This window comes from Lobosporangium transversale (genome assembly GCF_002105155.1).
Source record: "Lobosporangium transversale strain NRRL 3116 chromosome Unknown BCR41scaffold_16, whole genome shotgun sequence".
Taxonomy (NCBI): domain Eukaryota; kingdom Fungi; phylum Mortierellomycota; class Mortierellomycetes; order Mortierellales; family Mortierellaceae; genus Lobosporangium; species Lobosporangium transversale.
The window spans coordinates 533,293-553,617 of NW_019028994.1; the positions used below are offsets into that span (position 1 = coordinate 533,293).

General features: G+C 41.4%; 7 protein-coding genes across 7 annotated transcripts; 6 read left to right on the plus strand and 1 right to left on the minus strand.

Annotated features, from left to right (window-relative positions):
- The first annotated feature begins 668 nt into the window (after nucleotides 1-668).
- Nucleotides 669-1,631, plus strand: BCR41DRAFT_352703 (CybS-domain-containing protein). The gene is made up of 2 exons (XM_022023995.1): nucleotides 669-832; nucleotides 1,146-1,631. The coding sequence occupies exons 1-2, from the start codon at nucleotides 715-717 to the stop codon at nucleotides 1,556-1,558; spliced, it is 531 nt and encodes a 176-aa protein (XP_021881938.1). The 5' UTR covers nucleotides 669-714; the 3' UTR covers nucleotides 1,559-1,631.
- Nucleotides 1,632-1,690: 59 nt separating this feature from the next.
- Nucleotides 1,691-3,347, plus strand: BCR41DRAFT_352706 (Sodium/hydrogen exchanger family-domain-containing protein). Its single transcript, XM_022023996.1, has one exon. The coding sequence runs from the start codon at nucleotides 1,754-1,756 to the stop codon at nucleotides 3,320-3,322; it is 1,569 nt and encodes a 522-aa protein (XP_021881939.1). The 5' UTR covers nucleotides 1,691-1,753; the 3' UTR covers nucleotides 3,323-3,347.
- A 414-nt stretch (nucleotides 3,348-3,761) lies between these two features.
- Nucleotides 3,762-4,739, plus strand: BCR41DRAFT_370365 (hypothetical protein; the record flags this gene model as incomplete). The annotated part of the gene is made up of 5 exons (XM_022026529.1): nucleotides 3,762-3,806; nucleotides 3,896-3,928; nucleotides 4,100-4,179; nucleotides 4,327-4,352; nucleotides 4,543-4,739. The coding sequence occupies 5 exons, from the start codon at nucleotides 3,762-3,764 to the stop codon at nucleotides 4,737-4,739; spliced, it is 381 nt and encodes a 126-aa protein (XP_021881940.1).
- A 556-nt stretch (nucleotides 4,740-5,295) lies between these two features.
- On the plus strand, nucleotides 5,296-5,607 carry BCR41DRAFT_370366 (hypothetical protein; the record flags this gene model as incomplete). Its single annotated transcript, XM_022026530.1, has 1 exon — nucleotides 5,296-5,607. One exon carries the CDS (start codon nucleotides 5,296-5,298, stop codon nucleotides 5,605-5,607), a length of 312 nt encoding a protein of 103 aa, XP_021881941.1.
- Nucleotides 5,608-7,880: 2,273 nt separating this feature from the next.
- BCR41DRAFT_352708 (hypothetical protein) lies at nucleotides 7,881-9,979 on the plus strand (the record flags this gene model as incomplete). Its single annotated transcript, XM_022023997.1, has 6 exons — nucleotides 7,881-8,359; nucleotides 8,434-8,621; nucleotides 8,707-8,895; nucleotides 8,983-9,395; nucleotides 9,482-9,627; nucleotides 9,713-9,979. Coding segments are annotated over 6 exons (1,571 nt in total), but the record flags the coding sequence as incomplete, so codon positions are not given.
- A 1,801-nt stretch (nucleotides 9,980-11,780) lies between these two features.
- On the plus strand, nucleotides 11,781-12,092 carry BCR41DRAFT_370368 (hypothetical protein; the record flags this gene model as incomplete). The annotated part of the gene is made up of 1 exon (XM_022026531.1): nucleotides 11,781-12,092. One exon carries the CDS (start codon nucleotides 11,781-11,783, stop codon nucleotides 12,090-12,092), a length of 312 nt encoding a protein of 103 aa, XP_021881943.1.
- Nucleotides 12,093-13,177: 1,085 nt separating this feature from the next.
- BCR41DRAFT_352709 (hypothetical protein) lies at nucleotides 13,178-18,353 on the minus strand. The gene is made up of 2 exons (XM_022023998.1): nucleotides 17,811-18,353; nucleotides 13,178-16,777 (listed from the first exon to the last, which is right to left on the minus strand). Exons 1-2 carry the CDS (start codon nucleotides 18,288-18,290, stop codon nucleotides 13,199-13,201), a joined length of 4,059 nt encoding a protein of 1,352 aa, XP_021881944.1. The 5' UTR covers nucleotides 18,291-18,353; the 3' UTR covers nucleotides 13,178-13,198.
- Between the last annotated feature and the right edge of the window lie 1,972 nt (nucleotides 18,354-20,325).

Genomic DNA, 20,325 nt, shown 5'->3' on the forward strand with positions numbered 1-20,325 from the left:
GGAGACAACAGATAAAACAACGATGAAAAGGCGCGTGGAATGAATGGAGAGAATGGTGGGCAAAAAGTATATGATGGAAGAAAAGAACAGGAAGGAATAGAAGAAAAAAAATGTTGCCAAGGGGGAGACAAGTAGACAATTTGGGCGAAGATGTGTTGAAGTAATGGAGTCGTCGAAACCAGCCACATTTTTATAGAAATTAATTATGACGATAATCACATGTGATACGCCAAGAAGCAAGTTCGTTGACCACAATCGTAAAATAGGACGCGCACAATAGGCATCTGTAGGGCATAGTCTACAGGGAAAAAAAAAAAATAGGCAATGATGAGAGAAAGAGGAAAAGGAAGTTGCCATGAGGAAGGGTATACAGTAAAAAATGAGGGAAGGACCCCTCGTTATTCATCTACGACAAAACAAATCTTTGTATATTGATAGTAAATAATGGCATTACAATTCAGTCCTCTGGAACCAGAGACCAAAGACTATTGCACGATAGAGTTTCGGCTCGGTGCACTGGCGCCAAGAGACGGAAATGGTTACTTTTGGAGAGGAACGTCAGAATGGAGCGCTCCTTCCTTGAGGTATTAGGTTGCAGCAGTAGAGGTGGCTTAGATCCTTCGGGCTTGGACTTGGAGTCGCGGGTCATTTAGTCCGAAGACGGACACATTTGTCTCTCCTACTGTCCTTTTACTCAAAGTCAACTTGTCTACAATGGCTCTCCGTCTTGCTACATCTCCCTTGGCGATGAGCCGCTCATCCCCAGCTATCCGACTTGCTACATCTCTCCGCTCCTCAACATCGTTGAACGGTCGCATCTATTTCCATGCCTGTATGTTTAATTATTAAAAGTTATTTTTCTGTCCATCAACATTCTATATGGAAGACGATAAGCAGTAATGCTGATAATGGAAAGGGAAAAGAAAAAAGAAAATACTTCAACAGGAAACTTTTTTTTTTATCGCGAATTGAACAAGAACCGTCAGGGAGAACAGCTTTTGGCAATACAACAGTACGAGGTTTATAATGACACCAGGAAAAGGGCATTTTCTTATTACAGGACGAGCTCGCCAGCATGTTGTCAGAATATGTGCTTATTTTTTTCTTTTTTTTTTTTGTTTTTTGATGAATTCTTGGGAGAATAGCACGTAGTGCAGCTGCTGCAGCACCAGAACAGACTCCGCCTGATGTGACTGAAGTCTACAAGCCAACTGCTTTCAAAATCCCTCCACCTAATTCGGTTCATGGCTCCAAACATTGGGACTTTGAGCGTCTTTTGAGCGCCTCTTTGGTCCCATTGTTTGCAGTCTCTGCTATCAATGGCGCACACCCCATTACGGATGGTCTCTTGGGTGTTGTTGTTCCTATTCATTCCCACATTGGTTTCGATGCCATGATCACAGACTATCTTCACCCTGGCAAGGTCGGTGTCTTTGCTAACAAAGCCATCAGCTGGACTCTTCGCGGTGCCACTCTCCTAGTCTTGGTTGGGTGCTATCAATTCAATGCCTCGGACGTTGGTTTGACCGAGTTGGTCAAGAGAGCTTGGACAGCATAAGGCTAAAAAGTAAAAGAAGCGCGAATCAATCCAATCGAATAAAATAAAGAGGAAAACGACTCTTTCTTTGCCATCATTTTTTTTTTTTTTTTTCCTTTAAGAAATACACATCTTTTTTTTTTTTGCTCAGCATAATAACCCCATGCTCTCGTACTTACACGCTCACCTATTATTTACACAACTTCCTTTTGTAGGATGTTTTCATTATCATTACTTTACTTTGGCTTGTTTGTCCTTGCCCTCTGCTTCACTGGAAGCGTCTTTGAAGATCTATTCCATTGCAGACTCTTAGGTGAACTCCTCATCGGTCTCCTCTTTGGCAATCTCGGGCAACTTCTTCCAGTAGACAAGACTGTCCTTTATTTGGCAGGCGAACTAGGCGTGCTCGCACTCATCTTTGAAGCAGGAATATGTACACAACTTCACAAGGTGGCTCGTGTCGGTTTGCGTGCAGCCCTGATTGGATTGATCGGTACCATCATTCCACTGTTGACAGGATTTGGCTTCATTTATCTTACCCATCATCAATACAGTCATCAATTACCAGATGAATCCAACAACAGCAGTGGATCACCGCCAGCAGCAGCCGGTGTTGATTTGGTCATTGAAGCCCTTGCATCAGGAGCAGCATTAGCGTCTACATCGATTGCAATTGCAGTGACAATGATGAAACAGCGTGACATCCTGGACACCTTTGTAGGCACTTTGATCACCACCGCAGCCATGTTGGACGATGTGATCAGCTTGATTCTTTTGGGAATCATTTCAGCCCTAGGAGGAGGAAGTGGTGAAAGTGGCAGTAGGGGCAAGATTCGTCCCATGACTATTCTTCAACCTGTTCTGGCGAGTCTTGGAATTGTTATCGTCGCCCTAATTGCATGTTTTGCTGTATGGAAACTACAAGGGCAAAAGCGACCAACATCATCTATTGAAGCAGAAAACCCTACTGGTACTGAGATGCAACATGTAACACCTTCACATACATTAGGACAAACAGTAAACACACCTGAATGTTCCAGGAGGAATAGCGCTAGGAAGGACGATGTAGGCCAAGAAGGCCAAGAGGTTTCCTCTCAGAGTACAACATCCCAGCACACTTCACCTCAACCCAATTCATTAATATCGCTTTATTACCGTCGATTCTCACCAATAATCTTTTTCAGTGCCATGATATTGATAGGATTGGGATACAGTATCTTGGCTGAATATATTGGGAGCTCCAAATTTTTGGGTGCATTCATGGCAGGGGTCTTCTGTTCCACATTCCCAATCCTACGACAGCTTCATCATGAAAGAGTTGCCAATACTGTCCAGCCAGCACTCAATGCGATCTTCTTTGCCACCATTGGGTTTTCGATTCCATTGGAAAAGATCCTGGAGCCTACATTATTCGGATGGGGCGTCCTCTACGCTATCATTGCCTCCCTCTCAAAGCTTGCGACGGCTGTTGCTGTGCCATCGAATCTTGCAGATGTCGCTCAACAAGAATCAGATGGGACACAAGAAGAAGAACAACAACGGGAAGAACAACTAGACGCACAAGATCATCATCGTCATCATCAAAGGAAAAGCAACTCGATTCATGATCGCTGGATGGTCGGTACAGCCATGATAGCACGTGGTGAACTAGGATTATTGATTGCACAACAGGCAATGCAGCAGGGTGTGATGGGACAAGCTGTCATGGTCATCAGCACCTGGTCCATCGTCCTATGCACATTAGTAGGCATAGCTGCTCTAGGCTTCATTATGAATAAGGTCTGATTATGAGTTTACAATTGGAATGGTGCCTATCTTGTATTTCTTTTTTTCTTTTTCTTTTTTTTTTTTTTTTTTTTGTCAACATTATATGGAAAAAAAAAAAAAAAAAAAAAAAAAAAAACTTCATCAGTACATCTCTACCCCTCTAATGCTACTTTAAATCCTAATCCCATTATGATAAATTTTATATTTATTAAGACCAAACGTAATATATACACTATAATTTGGCTAGCAAAAAATAAAAATATTTAATAATAAAAATAGTGACTTGTGCAATGCCATAGCTAACAGCTAAATTATGAATTACATTAATACATCATATCTGCGGCATGTAGCTATACAAAAAGAGATATATACCCTTTTTCCATTGCATTCCAAATTTACTATCAAGCTTGATTCTTCGTTTCGCACCACTGCTGACTGACAGTAGTGTGGTGTATCAATGTCTTCGATCTTCTGTAGATCTTGTATTGTGAAGGAAAACGTCGTATGTTGTAGAGGAAGCTTATTGCAAAGAAAATAATAATAATAATAATAATAATAATAATAATAATAATAACAATAATAAATCTACAGAGAGCGATTGGAACGTTCATTTTTGCCACTAATGTAAAACCAACCACACCGTCACCGGTTAAACATTTTTTTTACAATGGCTTTCACCGACTTTAATCAGTTTTCAGCGGTTTAGTCGGTTTTTAACCAGTTTAATTCGGTTTTTACCAATTAAAACTATTAATATTTTTTGTACCATGAAAATAAAATAAAACAAAATAAAAGTCATGGTTAAATTTACCAGCTCAAATCACTGAGTTTGGGGAGAGTTCATCGTATGAAGGAAAGATTATATCACAACCAATGTAATCCACCTTAATGGAGCTGGCTAGGTTATATAGCTTTCATCTTTCTCGCTAAATTTTAGCCACCCTTTCAATATGTAAAAGATTTATGAGCCACCCTAAAATGACAAAGGATAGAACCGTTCTATTCTAACTGCTATTGATCAGTAAGACACTTTATCTCTATACTCTAGGTAAGATCTCTCCACTCCCCTCCATTCCGTACTATTATAATGGATAACGCGAGCTTCTACAAGAGCCGCACGCTCAAATCAAACGCTTAAGAAGCATAGTTGAACGCACTTGTATCCCATCAACTATCATCACCTCAATTCTTCTGATTAGTTTTTTTTTTTTTTTTTTTTTTTTCTTCTTCATTCGCAGTCAATTGTTGTGAGTTGTGTAATCAAATATGGCTTGACGGTGTGAAATATCTAATAAACATGGTGCAATGCTGCGATACTGTCTACCTTTTCTATCGCAATCCTAACAATCCTGACAATCCTGACGATCCTGGCAATCCTGACAATGCAGTTCCTCAAAGCAGTAAGACAGGCAAGACAATGTGTTTCTCGGGATAGTTTTGTTTAAGGTTGCGACTATGCACATCTACATCTCTGTGTCATAGTGCAGTAAAATATATTCACCCCACTCCGCCCACTCTCTGCTCTCTTTGTTGTCTTGCAATCTTACCAAAACAAGCAAACAAACAAACTCTGTTGGTATGAGAGCACAGACCACGCAGCAAAGAGCTGCAAACGAAAATAAAAATAAAAAGAACCAGGATGCTGTTGATTGTCAAAGGCAGATGGGATTGTAGCCAGATGGATGCTTGTTGGATATTTCAGAGGATGAAGAGAAATTAAATGGGTTTTCATTCAATAGCATTAGAGGGGAAATGGGACTGCACTTTGTTGAAAAAAGATGAAAAAACCTCCAAATTGCGAAGCGCTTTTCATACGGAAAAAAGGTCCCACAATCGATCGACCATGTCAAAGGTTGGTGACAGATGAAAAGAAAGCAAGCCACTAGGTCCTGACAACGTATAAAAAGGCCTCTCTTTCCTTTCTCTTTTGAATCTGTAACGGTGTAACGGCCTCCAAAGCGTTGAGTTAGTGCGCTCGAGAGTACTAGCCAATGTCCAACGGACTCCATTTGCAGCCTGCAGGACGCTGTAGGTTGGATGGCGGGTTGGGCCCTGCGACGGGCGTGTCGGTAGACTGCTCTAGGGTTTATGGACCGGGGGGCGCGCAACCAGACCACCTCCACGTGGTGCGCCCTGGGCTGTCTGCTTCGCGGCAGACAGGCGAAGAGTCTGGTGTCTTTTTGTTATTTATTTATGCACAGCTACTCATCAACACTCTACTGTCCATTATGGGAGTCAAAATGGAAATAGAAAAAAGATCTTTCTGGCATCGTCATGTTTATATGGCAATAGTGACTTCATAGTGAGAAAGCCGCAGCTTTTATTGTCCTTTCTCTAGAGTCCAAGTCTTTGTCGCAAGGCCAGCATGCTGTGCTTGCCGGGGATCGCCTTTTTCTGCCCACTTTCTTAGACCTGCAGAACTGTGCATCAAGCTCGTTCTTGTCCTGTCTTGTCTTGTCTCGTTTGCCTTGTCTTGGCAAGTGCGCCACCAAATTGAAACATGTGCATTCAAACCATCAAAGCAACAGCCTCTTGCAGAACAATCAAACTCTATTTCGACAACATGCAAAACATGCAACACATTCATCATGACATGCAACTTACTTCAGCGTACATTCATGACTTGGTCGAAAATACAACACGAGCAGCTTCCTCGACAAAATAAATAAATAAAAAGTTGTACATCTGTATATTACTATGTCTTGTGAATTGGAGCAGGTATAAATACTCGTCTCAAATAGGACTCATATTTAACCAGGTCATCTCATATGTGTTCTACAGGTAAGCGTTTGTAGCATCCTCGTCCAGCAGCTACGTTAATAAAGTATCATTGGTCAGCAAGCTGCCTTTGTCCAAGGAGTTGCAACCCTTTCTTCATCCTATTACCATGGTTTGAATGCGCTTCTGAAAAAACGGCAAGTATCTAAATACTCGCCTTGGCTTTACTCTCTCCTTCGCGCATACACTTTTAGTGAAGGAAATTACTAAGCTCATGTAATAAAGCACGCAGTATTTTCAAGCTGTCGCAAATGAGATAAAGACGAGAATAATAATGCTTTGCCTTGAGGTTATTAACGAACGTCGCCATTGCAACGGAGACTAAAAAGCTTAAGATTCAAAAAAATAATGTATCGGCAAGAATGACAAACTCGAAATATTGAATATGTAGCACCTTTCGTTCATGTTAAGCTATTGATTGCATCATTTCGAAACATAATGGGTGACTTGAATAAAAGAAAAGGGCATATACATGTATATCTAAGCATGATTGTGGGCTACATGTGTTTTGTATGATTTTAGAAAAGTAAAATAAGCGACTTTTGATTCCAGCTAAAGTTGTCTTTTAAACAGGGTGCGGGTCACGTGCGCTACTTCCGCAGAGCCTATGGCTAATGTTCAAACCATTAATTTCTTTTTTAATTCACATCCACTCATCACCGTCAAAATAATCGCCGCCATCTATTCTTCAATTATATTATTATAAATAACAATCCTTGTACACGCGCTTCAATCTTTACTTCTCCTTATTTTAGTTTAGGGTAATTATAATAATCAATTGATTAATTAGAGCGCATTTTTTTCTCTGCCTTCATTAATCGTGTTTAACTCTATTCTCTTCCTTCTGCATTTCTCGCGTTTTTTTTTTTTTTTTTTTTTTTTTTTTTCTCCCTCGCTCCTTGTCCACTCTCAATTACCTCTCTCTGTTCCTATTCACTTTCATCGTGTGTTTCTCTTGGTAGAGGATTCTCTCTTTTTATCTTGGATTGGATGTCTAGATTTTTTCACTCTTAATTTAATGCTCATTTCCCTTTATCGTTCTCAATACTGGAGGTCAAACTGATAGGCCTAGCTGTTAGTTGTAGCTGTGTTTATCATCAAGGTGGGTTGATCATTCCTCAATATGAACGTAGCCCTTCTCATTTGCTTTTGTTGCCTGCCCTCCCTGCTCCCCTGGCTTCTGCTAGTCACGCATTTATTGTTAATTTGCTGGTTGGTGGAGAGTTCCAGGCCCCCCAGAGGATGGTTAGTTTTCGCGGCCATGCACGACTACAGCACGTAGGTTGACTACCGGTTGTATTATCCGGCATGGTTCCGTCACTATGTTTGCAATCTATGTGAGCATTGTGATAGTAGCGACTGGTAACAGAGAGGGTTTATCTTTGTTCTTCTGTCTGCCCTTCTCTGCTCCCCTGGCTTCTGCTTGCCTGACAATCTATTACTGGTTGGTGGAGAGATCTAGGCCTCCCAGAGGAAGGGTTAGTTTTGTGGTCATTGCACGACTACAACACGTAGATTGACTACCGGTTGTATAATCCGGCATTGACTGTGTCATTCTGCTCGGCACTTCGTCGGAGCATAATGACACTTGCAACTGACAAGAAAGGACACATGTGATTGGTGGACAAGTTGTAGATGAAAGCCGGTTATACATTCGACTTTCATTTATTCACACATCACTTGTAATTCTCTAGTATCATGATGAAGAGGTTTAGTTTCCTGTAGTTCTGTAGTTTAATTTTTTTTTTTTTTTTTTTTTTTTTTTTTTTTTTTTTTTTTTTTTTCGAGTTGAATAACTAGATGACGAACTGGAAAGATGATATCAATGTTGAGCGAAGTGGTGCAGTATATTTCCTTTCGCAACCCTCACGTCCAAAATTTAGCCCATCTGAATACATTGAGTCTCGTGGATTAAGACAAGAGGATTCACATGTGATATTGAGGGAATGGAATCGTTGGATTAAAGACCTGATGAACAGCAGACACTCTTTTATTCGAGAGGCTGCCAAGGCAGCAGGACTAATGAAGGCAGCAGATCTGGACAAGTTCTATGAAAAACGAATCGTTGCAAAGCGAAAACTCGACGTACTCAAAAGCTCTTCCGAACAACTTAAGGATGCAGATCAAAATCTGGCACGGCAGATTAAAAAGGGCGTTGAGGAGAGTCTGGACAGTACTGAGACCACAGATAAGCATGGTGATGCAAGCGATGTGGCTGTTGTGGACCGACCGAAATTTATCTCAGAAGTATGCTCATTGATACAAAAGGAAAATGAGGTAGAGTACACGCAAGTGCTGTATTTGACCCCGACTGATCTGTGAGGCCCTTGATTAAACATCTTTCATTATAGGAACAATCCGTGTCTCTCCCACCAACCAGAGTGCTACTGAAACGCGGCAGGACGTCAAAGTCGGGTATTGCTTCAATTACTGCAAGGCATGGTGGCCATCAACCCCCAGAGCACGATGTCAATGATGGAGCCAGAACACCACCACGTAATGTTCAGGGATACTGTGAGGAGATTCCTCTTGCAAAAGAGTAAGTGAGATCCTCTTTAGATCTTGAGTTTATATGACTGCCGCACAATCTCTAACTCATGGCTTCCGTCTCAATTTTTTCATAGCCTTGAGGCTGTTTTTAGACACGTTGATATCTCCGCAAATTTCCTACTACGTGAGGCCGACCAACGCCTATATGACGATGCCAGCAAATGGTTCAAGGCAAAAATTAAGACATCAACCGAACTGACGATAGCTGAGATGAGAACAACACGTTTTCAAGAAGATTGGATTCACGATCTGCTCTACTACAGGTAACGACCCATTCTTTGGTATTTATAAAGTATTCGACATGTGTGCAGTACGTTATTGATTATTGTCCTTACTATCATCATCAAAAGACTGATACTCCTACGTGCAGGACTCAACCCAAATGTCGACGAAAACACATATACCTCGTTTTGGGTCTCACCAGATTTTTTCGCTCTTCAGACCGGCGTACAAGGTCTCATCAGCTCTGGTTTCGTCAATGAAAACCATTTTGGGCCTTCTGCTTGGCGTCGTTCCCTCGCAAGAGGCACACAGTCGTCGAAAGGTACGAATGTGGATGCGTACTTCATCGGAAGGGATGATTATGTGGACGTAATTTTCGAGAACATCGGTCCCCCTTCCTGTACCAACCATTCAAAACACCATGATGACAAAGAAAAAACATGGCGCAATGCCGCGGATGCCTTACTGGAAAGATACTACAATTCGTCCGGTTCCTTCGAAATTGCCAAGGGCTACAAGATCGTATGTGTCATTGTGTTCGGTAAGTTTTCTTGATACTGTTGCATCTGGATCTTGCGCTTGGCATCGACTAACATATAATTTGATGATGCGCCTATTCTATTCCAGGTTATGATATTTCGATCTATACCGTCAGCATATTGGACAGGAATGAGTATCTAGTGCAGAAGGTATTCCAGGACAAGTATCATGTCCGTCGAGATGTATATCTTTCCAAGTTACTTGTGCATTTGAAGATTTGTCTTACAATTAAGGTATATTTATTGTTTACCGCTCTTACTTGCACTATCTTTGTTACATTATTGTTTCTGATCCTGAACTTTGTGACCTACAACACAGACTATTATGGAGGACAACTGGGATGTCTGTGTTGAGTTTGACAATTCCATCGAGTCTACTGTGAAGGAAGAACAAGCACATTTTAACATGAAAATTCATACCACTCCTATGAAGGCTCAAATCTCGCCTACGAAGAACAGAAGATTACCAATGTAAGTCGAGACTCTGCATCAATACCGCAAGGTCTTCAGCATGAAGAAGGAACTAGAGTCTTGTATTAGTAGTTATATCAACTCGTCATCAAATAAACTGATTACTCGATTAACGTGGCTCTGAGACCTTGATGGTGCTACGAAATGCATGAAAAGATTGCTATCACGATCCATTATAAATACCCTTAAGATACAAGAGTTGTTGGCATGAGTTTCAGTTCCGTGGTTGTGCATTTGACTTTGTTCTTTATCGCCTTTGTTCATACTTGCCCTTGATTATCCACAGAATTGGCACTGAGTGTTCATATACGCCATTATAGTCTTATTTAATTTAGGGCAATCACTTCGGATGGATTTCTATCCATCGAAACCTCCCTTATTGCTCCTGTAACACTTGTTCGTAGTACATGGGATTACTGGCGCCATGTCAAGCCACACAGACAGACGTTTTCTTAATGCGAGCAACGCTTGTATTCAAAATGTGGCTGGATTGAGTGAAACCAGCAGGAAGCTTTTAGAGCAACATGGAACCATAACCAAGCAATCTCCGTCTTTAGTCAAACATGGGGAGTCCAAACAGATTCTGACGACATCATCAGTGACATTCAAGCCTAGAGCAGCCCTCAGTCAGGCGGATTGCTGTCAAAATTCATCAACAGAGGCGCTCTTAGGGACAGTAGTTTTGAGTGAGGGGCTACCATCGGTAGCAGTGGTAAGGTCAATTAGATCGACCAAAGACTACCAGTTCAAATACAGAGTCGGTGTGCAATAAGTGAAGAGAGAGATGACCAAGAGAGGCAGGTAAAGAAGTTTGAGAGAAGCGGAAGAGAGGTGGCTAAGTAAAGCCAAGAAGCGAAGAAAGAAGTGATCAAGTCATTCAGCTTTACACAACATTATTGCAGCGGATCCACAATATGATACTTCTTGATCCAAAGCCTCATGAAACAAAAACAAAGTACATTAAGGATTATTTTCTTTTTCTACAATCAATGCAATGAGACAGGAGTGAACAAATGGCAATTACATGCTAATTAAACATTTAGCGATGATGGTGAAGAAGGTTCAGGAAGGTTAGATCTGGGTTTAGTGCTTTATTTTCTTTTGCCACCAATGTTAGACGAGGAGTGGATTTTTTTTTTTTTCTTCATTCGCAGTCAATTGTTGTGAGTTGTGTAATCAAATATGGCTTGACGGTGTGAAATATCTAATAAACATGGTGCAATGCTGCGATACTGTCTACCTTTTCTATCGCAATCCTAACAATCCTGACAATCCTGACGATCCTGGCAATCCTGGCAATCCTGACAATGCAGTTCCTCAAAGCAGTAAGACAGGCAAGACAATGTGTTTCTCGGGATAGTTTTGTTTAAGGTTGCGACTATGCACATCTACATCTCTGTGTCATAGTGCAGTAAAATATATTCACCCCACTCCGCCCACTCTCTGCTCTCTTTGTTGTCTTGCAATCTTACCAAAACAAGCAAACAAACAAACTCTGTTGGTATGAGAGCACAGACCACGCAGCAAAGAGCTGCAAACGAAAATAAAAATAAAAAGAACCAGGATGCTGTTGATTGTCAAAGGCAGATGGGATTGTAGCCAGATGGATGCTTGTTGGATATTTCAGAGGATGAAGAGAAATTAAATGGGTTTTCATTCAATAGCATTAGAGGGGAAATGGGACTGCACTTTGTTGAAAAAAGATGAAAAAACCTCCAAATTGCGAAGCGCTTTTCATACGGAAAAAAGGTCCCACAATCGATCGACCATGTCAAAGGTTGGTGACAGATGAAAAGAAAGCAAGCCACTAGGTCCTGACAACGTATAAAAAGGCCTCTCTTTCCTTTCTCTTTTGAATCTGTAACGGTGTAACGGCCTCCAAAGCGTTGAGTTAGTGCGCTCGAGAGTACTAGCCAATGTCCAACGGACTCCATTTGCAGCCTGCAGGACGCTGTAGGTTGGATGGCGGGTTGGGCCCTGCGACGGGCGTGTCGGTAGACTGCTCTAGGGTTTATGGACCGGGGGGCGCGCAACCAGACCACCTCCACGTGGTGCGCCCTGGGCTGTCTGCTTCGCGGCAGACAGGCGAAGAGTCTGGTGTCTTTTTGTTATTTATTTATGCACAGCTACTCATCAACACTCTACTGTCCATTATGGGAGTCAAAATGGAAATAGAAAAAAGATCTTTCTGGCATCGTCATGTTTATATGGCAATAGTGACTTCATAGTGAGAAAGCCGCAGCTTTTATTGTCCTTTCTCTAGAGTCCAAGTCTTTGTCGCAAGGCCAGCATGCTGTGCTTGCCGGGGATCGCCTTTTTCTGCCCACTTTCTTAGACCTGCAGAACTGTGCATCAAGCTCGTTCTTGTCCTGTCTTGTCTTGTCTCGTTTGCCTTGTCTTGGCAAGTGCGCCACCAAATTGAAACATGTGCATTCAAACCATCAAAGCAACAGCCTCTTGCAGAACAATCAAACTCTATTTCGACAACATGCAAAACATGCAACACATTCATCATGACATGCAACTTACTTCAGCGTACATTCATGACTTGGTCGAAAATACAACACGAGCAGCTTCCTCATTTCCCAACAGGCAAACAAGCTACCTCAGTAGTCCTTTTTGTATCCCCTTTAAGCATATGCAGTTCTACTCCCGATTCTAAATTAATCACTATAGTTTTAATTGATGAATTCCCAAGGGCCATTCGCTGACTACATGGCGAAACTACCCTCTCCTGTACAATATTCACCCTGTGCTATGGCTATGTAACAGCGCTCACTTTTTACTGCGTTCAGTACTCGCAGAGGAATAGAGGAACTACTGTGGTATATCGCAATCCTTTGACTGTACCCCAACTCGATGAAGCAATACGATCTCCGCTTGGCGAGTACACTACGCAGCGAACTCCCCATGTATGGTCTGTCAATATGTGAATCAATGCTCCTAGCCTTGTTGTATCCCAGATTGAAAATGCATCTTTGTATTATATGCTCCAGGAGGCGAAAAATCGGCTGTTTGGAGAGCTTATCAGTTGGTCGTAAAAGTGCATCATCCTTCCAGAGTCAAAATCTTTATCCATGTTAATGTGTTACCTACACCACCATTATCGGATATTGCAAACAAATATGGTTTTTTTTTTTCTCTATTTCAAATAATATTTTATGCGGGTGCAAAATCTTTTTAAATACCGTTACGGCTGTTACAGTGACCAAGAGCCTAGACGTTTGGTTGCAAACTTCATTAGCAAAGCAGTTTTAAAAAAAAAATTATTTTTTTACAATTATACACAGATTTTGAATGCATCTTTTTTTTTTTTTTTTAATTTTTTTTATTTTTATAGTGTCACTCCAGAGGTGGCAGCCAGACCAACACAGACACCATTGACACCATCGGTCCCATTGATGCTATTGATGTCATTCATACTACCGATACTAGACCCCCCACTTCTCATCTTGGCTGCATGACAACCCGTCTCTCGATGTCTCTCCAGATCCGCCACTCGACACTCTCCATTACAATACCGTACTTTCTTACAAACACACAATGGCATCAAGATTCGGGTCTGACCACAATGTCCACATTCAACAGCCTTCTTTTGATGTCCCGACATGGTCAGAGTCACCGCTGTCGGTGCTGAAGAAGATTTAGAAGAAGGAGTAGTAGTAGAACAATGACGATGGCGATGGTGACGATGTTGATGTTGATGTTGTTGATGAGAATGATAACTCTTGGGTCGTTGTTGTGACTTGGAATGATGGTGATAAGCATCCTTCACCTCCTTTGGCTGCGCCTCTGTTGGCTCTGTTGCCCTTGTTTTATGACGACCCAAGGTCAGACTCTTGCTACGATGCAACTTTGGATCTAGAGGAGTAGAAGGGGCCTCAGCAAGGGCCGTGGCCGGAATAGATGATTTCTTCTTTTCTTCTCCCAACTTGAAAAACCCAGATTTCCATACAGCAGCTGAAATACTAGAAATGGCGCCTGAGGCTCGCATCGAGAGCGTGCCCGAGTCAGAAGTGCTTGAGGAAAGGGATGATGGGCTAGAGATCCCTGGGTAAGACGTGGTGGCAGTTGAGGTTGACTCTGTAGAAGAATTGGTATAGGTGGAAGAAGCGTACAAAGCCGGTTCATTTGGCGATAATGGCTGAGGATGATGGTGTTTTTTGGATCCTTGGATCTCGGTTGGCTGTGCAACCTTGGCTTTTCTTTCTTGTTCTAGCTGTTCCTGTTGTCGTCGAAGTTGCTCCTGCTGCTCCTGATGCTCCTGCTGCATCTTTTTTTGAAGATCAAAACAGGTTTTTTTGTGGACCAATGCTTGCTGTTGGAGAACACTCAATAATCTCTTGTTTGCGGAGGTAGGAGTAGGAATTTCACTGCAGACACCATATGCTTGAGCACCGTAGTGGTACTCACCCTTTTGTTGATGAACCCATCCGAGTGTAAACATGATTCGTATCCGAAGAGCCCGGCACAAAACTTGGTCTTTTTCTCGCTCTTCTACAGATAAATCCTGGATTGCAGGATTGACAATGTTGCTATTATTGTTATTCTTCCTAATAGCGCCATCAACAGCAGCAGCCTTGATGTTATTTCGAGCCATGGGGTGAGTAGAAGCTCTTGCAGGTGGAGAGAGCTTTTGCTTCTGTTGACGATATCCAACTGATTGAGCGCGAACGAGTGGTACAGTCACAGCTGCATCATTGCCATCAGCAAGAACATCGTTCTCATCATCATTAACGTTCAAGAAGGAGAGGTCAATGCCTTGAGTAAGCAGCAAATCAGTTGGTGTGAAAGAAGAGTTGAAGGCTCCTGTATTTCCATTGTTGTGACCGCCATTTCCCGAAAGAGAAGAGGAGAACAAGGACTTTGATGCAGCCAATTCCTGTTTCCATGCTTCTGCCTCTTTGTTCAATCTACGCTCGATATTACGTAAAGTGCTCACAGCTTCGACCAAAACAGGCTCGTCAAGACCCAAGGCTCTTTTCTGGATCATCAAACATAACTTTTGGATCAGATCCTCAATCTCTGGGGTTGCTAGACCGATTCTCCTTGCTTCTTCTTCCTTCTCAAGCTCATCGTATTCTTCCTCCTCTTCCTCATTATCTTCTTCATGATTGTTACCATTGCACTCCTCACAGTCTTCACAGTCTTCACAATCCTCATCTTCGTTGTTGTCGCTATCTTCTTCTGTTGGTGATGTTGTAATGGCTAATTTGAAACTGTTTTGATTATCCAGGTGCGACATTGGGTTTCTGTATTCACTCTCAGCAGAGGTTGCAATCTCGATTGATCCTTTAGAAGATGGACTAGTGCGGATTGGTATAGAGCCTTGTTTTTTTTTACAAGTCGTCATTGCATGCTTTTGCTCTGTTCTGGTTGGTCGTCGAGGTTGAGCAAAGTATTCTTCTAGTTCATCATGATCATCTTGGATTTTAGATCGTCTTGACCGACTAGACTGATTGACAGTCAAAGACGCTAATGACGATGATGAGGATAATGACGATGCTAAAGACCATCGTCTAGCAGACCAGATTCGAAGTGCATGAAGTAAGATCTGAACAGCCTTGACGTCACTCTTGACTAGGCCGGGTACGTTCGAGGTCGAGGTATAGAGCGCATAGAGAGAGCCACAAGCCGGTAAGGAATGGTGCTTTTCTGCAGCTAGTTTATACAAAGTGAGCGCGGGCACATAACGATGAGAGATGTAATGTGATTGGGCCAAGAGAAGAATATCCTGGAGGGTTCTAGGTGGTTGTTGCTGATCATAGAGAGCAACGGAGGTGGAAAGTGAGGATGTGAGACAAGTGGGTGATTTTGCCAGCACGTTCAAAGAGGATGTGGATTGAGAGCGTTGTCGGACCATGTCCAAATCAGTTGCCTCAAAGAAAGAGGAGAAGGATTGTTGCCTTTGTAGCTTCTGTTGTTGTTGTTGTTGTTGTCGTTGCAGTTGAAGTTCTTGTGTAGCAAAGAGATTAAGTGCACTCCGAAGACTATCACTACTGCTGACACGTCTAGTTATAGGAGGGGGCAAGAACCGTTGAGAATAGACCGAGCAAAATGTGGTGCTAGTGGTTAAGCTGGCAGTAGAGGGCGAAGGACTTCTCGAAGGATGAGGAGAGATAGAAAAGCGTGGAGTGAGAAGAAATGGAGATGGAGTGGGAGCAGGTAGAGGAGTAAGAGTCGACACCGAGCCCTTGGGATTGCCGATAGGGTTATTCCGAGGAGGGCCTTGTGATAAAAGTGAGAGCCTGGGCGCAGGAGATGGGCACAGAGGGTTGTTTGAGGATGAAGAGGAATTTTGGGAGAGGGCTGAGGGAAGGTCGGACGAATTGATGGTTTCACACTTGCGGGTATAAGAGGTCCGAGGAGGGGGAGTGGAGAGGGTAGGACAAGTATGGATGATGGGGATGGAATGAGACTGAGACTGAAGTTGAGACTGAGGTTGAGACTGAGAAGAGGAAGAAACGAGGGTGATGTTGGATGGTCGAAAACAAGGAGAGGGAGAAGAAAGAGAAGAAGCGGGAGAGAATGAAGAAATAGGGGAGGAAGAAGTAGTGGAGGTGGAGGTGGAGGTGGAAGAGGTTGGAGAAGAAGATGAGGTAAGGAGGAATGGTGGTAGTAAAAAGGCCTGAGCTGTGGCCCAAAAGGGAAGAGCCGCAGGATTCGAAGGCGTGATCTGACGGTGGCAGTGGCAGTTGTTTTGGAGATTATTATAAAAAGGCTCTTGTGAATTATGTTGATTAGGGTGATGTAGATGTTGCATTGGCTCGTGTTGCTGTTGTTGCTCAGTCATGATCGATAGCTGAGATTGAAGTAACTGCTGGCATTGATCCTGAGGATTCTCCGTCGAGTGCTGAGTTGGATTCAATAACTGGGGAAGAGGGCCGTGGGGTGACTTTGTCTGAGAGAGATCCTATGCGCACGTACAATGTTTTATATTTGTTCGTTTTATTAATATTTTTATTTTTAAACAAATTCTTGGATAAAGAGAGAGAGAGAGATTGAGTGGTAAAATAAAAAAATAAAAAAAAGTTTAAAGGGAAGAGGCTAGGACTGTAAGGACTGTAAGGATAGGACTCCAGTCCGATCCAATTATCAAACAAACAATCGAATGGAATAAATATAACAGCACAGATTCAGCATTATAGATCACACGAGCAAAAAAAAAAAAAAAAAAAAAAAAAAGAAGAGTGGATGTTGAGCAAGGGTATGTGTAAAATGACGTTTTTGAACATTGAGGGAGGACAAGATGGAAAAATGGAAGGAGAAAGTGTACACATGCACATGCACGCAAACATCCAAAGCACAACAAATAATGCAAAATAACCAAAGGAAGTTTCATCCCATGTAGAACAGATCGTTTAACCACAGACTCTTCGCCTCTTGTCTTCCCATTCACTCTAAACCGTAAACGGTATCCTCCTTTTATTTTCATATCCACGGAAAGGGGTGATGAGGATTGTAAAGTTTCGATTGGGTGATCAAAGGATTGTTATATGTGCAGTTGAAGGATGGATCCAATGTGTTCGAGACTTCGAGACTGTTAATGGCGGGAATAGTAAAGTGAGTTTCTCTTTAAGTGTTTGAGACTGAAGGTGCTTTATCATCATATGTAGTTTGATTTGAAGAAGATTGTCCGCATTGCCATTGTCCAGATGTAGGTTTGAACAAATCAAATCAAAAAAGAGGTGGAGCCCAATCTCAAATGTTGTTATCCATCATGACAAATGCTCCCATATTAGGATTAAACGTGGCAGGAATGAGTCGGAATGTAAAAAATATACATGTAAAAGATATATTATACATATATATATATATATATATAAAGTGGATTGATGATACATTTATATTTTATCACTTTTTAATTTTATCTGCAGCTCTTTCGTCTTCCTTTCCATTTCTATCTGACCGAGAATTTGCTGGATAAGAAAGGAAACGAAACTTACTTGATTCTGCTCAGGATTTATACGAGAATGATTGGAATCATTGCTGTGGTGATTGATGCTCTCGTTGTTGTTGTTGTTATTGTTGTTATTAACATTAATATTACTATTATGACTAGTGTTATTATTACTATTGATGTTGATGTTGTTTTTGGTGAAAAGAAGATCCAAGGAACGAGATTTGCTGCACGCGACCTCATTTGTACTACTGAGAGGAATTGGCGTGATGCTTGTGCTGATATTGCTGTTGATATTCGTGCTCATGTTGATGGTGCTTTTATGATTGGTATGCCCATCACCATCGCCATCACCATCAGTGCTACCATCAGCATCAACATCAACAGCATCAACAATGCCATCGCCATGTACCTCTGATGTTATCTTGTGTACCTCTAAAGAACAGTCTGTGAGATGTTGTTGGTCCGTCAACACTCTTCTGGGCAAAAGAGGTTGCTGATGGTCAATGCATTGATGTTGTAGCATGCTTGCTAATATGCAATTAATATTAAATGATATTAGAAATAATAATAATAATAAAAAAAAAAAATTAATGGAAAAAAAAAAAAGGTGATTAAAAGAGGAAAAAGGTCAATCCGTTTCTTTATTCCTTCTTTTTATATGAGAGTAGCCATCCCCAAGACAACAAACATGTGCATGATGAGAGTAGAAAACAGGGTAGTAACAAAAAGACTATTCGAGTCATACAAAGATCCGTACAAAGGAAAGGAGAAGGGAGACACTCTAATGCAGTGCAGTGTATATGCATATGTTTAAAAAGGATAAACAAATTCCATGCAAAACTTCCCCTAAGTTTGCCACATCTAAACACATAAACATCCCCCCTCCCCTTCCTTCTCGACCCCCAGTGGAAATACCAGCCATTCATAAGGCTGAAAGATGAATTGATTCAGCATTCCAAGCTTTTCATAAAAAAGACTTGGTCTGCAGGAAGGAAAAAAAAAAAAAAAAAAAAAAAAAAAAAAGCGCGCATAAACAAACAAGGACCTGAGGACAGTCTAACCCACGTAATCAGCCCAAGGCGTTGATAGTAAAAAGTAAAAAGTAAAAAGTGAAAAGCGAAACTTTGTCCGGTCTCATAGGTTGAACAGAAAGTTGCAACGGATCATATTTCTTCCTACACTTGGATATACTCGTGGCGTCTTTTTTTTTTTTATTTTAGTTCTTTAAAGAGAGTTTTAGGGTCTGATTTAAAGATATTAAAGATCGAGGAAAGAATAACCCAAATCAAATGTAATGGATACAAGATGGAGTAAAAAGGTAGGGTGGACGACATGTAGCCCTATTACAGTGTTTACCCCCTATTTTTTACTTTTGCATTATGTATATACCTCTCTCTCGTTTTTTCCTTTTTCTGTCCCTGGCAAAGCACAAACACAATTCTTTCTTCTTTGCTTTTTGCTCCGCCCCTCTCCTGATCTGATCGAATCAAAATACCACGAAAACTAATTTTGGTAATTCTCTATTGCAAACACACCCCACAAGACCAAATTTTTTTTTTTTTTTTTTTGTGATGTGGATGGATGAATGTATTTACATGTTACATGTACATGATTGCATGGTTGTACAATCAATGTGTTTGCAAAGAGGGGCAAATGTGTGGATGGGAAGAATAAATAAAAATTGATCAGATCGAATTATAAGTGTGTATCAATCATGTCTGCCTTGTCTATGTCTATACTGAGCTATTTTTCTTTCTGAAAGGAAGAAAAAGCCGAGGGGGACTATCGATGAACCCTGACGCACATACCTTTTTTTTTTAAAAAAAAAAAAAAGAGAGCAATTACCAAGTAAAGAGAAGGTGTGGGGAAAGAGGGGGAGGATAGAAAAGTTTGGTCTGTTTATGAATAACGTGCTTGTGAATGCGGTGTGCCAAAAGAAATGAAGAAAACGTCCGTTGGTTTCTGTCCAATTCCTAAACTAAAATATGTAAAAAAGAATCCAAGTGTAAAAGAGAATGTGAATGTGAATGCAAATGCAAATGAGAATGGAGAGAGGTAAAGGATGCAAGCAGTTTGAAGGGATGAAAAGAATAAAGGGTAAAAAAAAAAAAAAAAAAAAAAAAAAGTCGGGAATATTGTTTCTAGTTCAGCATTGACTTTTGCATAATACGATGGCATGGTGGTCTTCCTTTTTTTTCCTTCGCCATGGACGTTTTACAACGTTCCTTGAATTGGATTGCTAATGTTCCAGGCTGCCCACGTAAGGCTGTTGTGCTAAATGACCTTCTCCTATCGATGACACACTAAACCGGCGGGGCGAAAGGAAAAAAAAAAAAAAATTCTCTTTGCTCATGTATCAAAACTGGACGCAGTAACTTGATTTGCCCAAACTTGTAATCAGCTCGCTATCGTCCGTATGATTGAACGTAGTGTTTGATGCAGCCACTCTAGTCAACACATCTTATACACACCCCTATTTTTTTTTTTTTTTTTTTTTTTTTTTTTTTCTTCAAAAGATTACTCGATCCAAGGTAATTTTATCTTTCATTGATTGGACA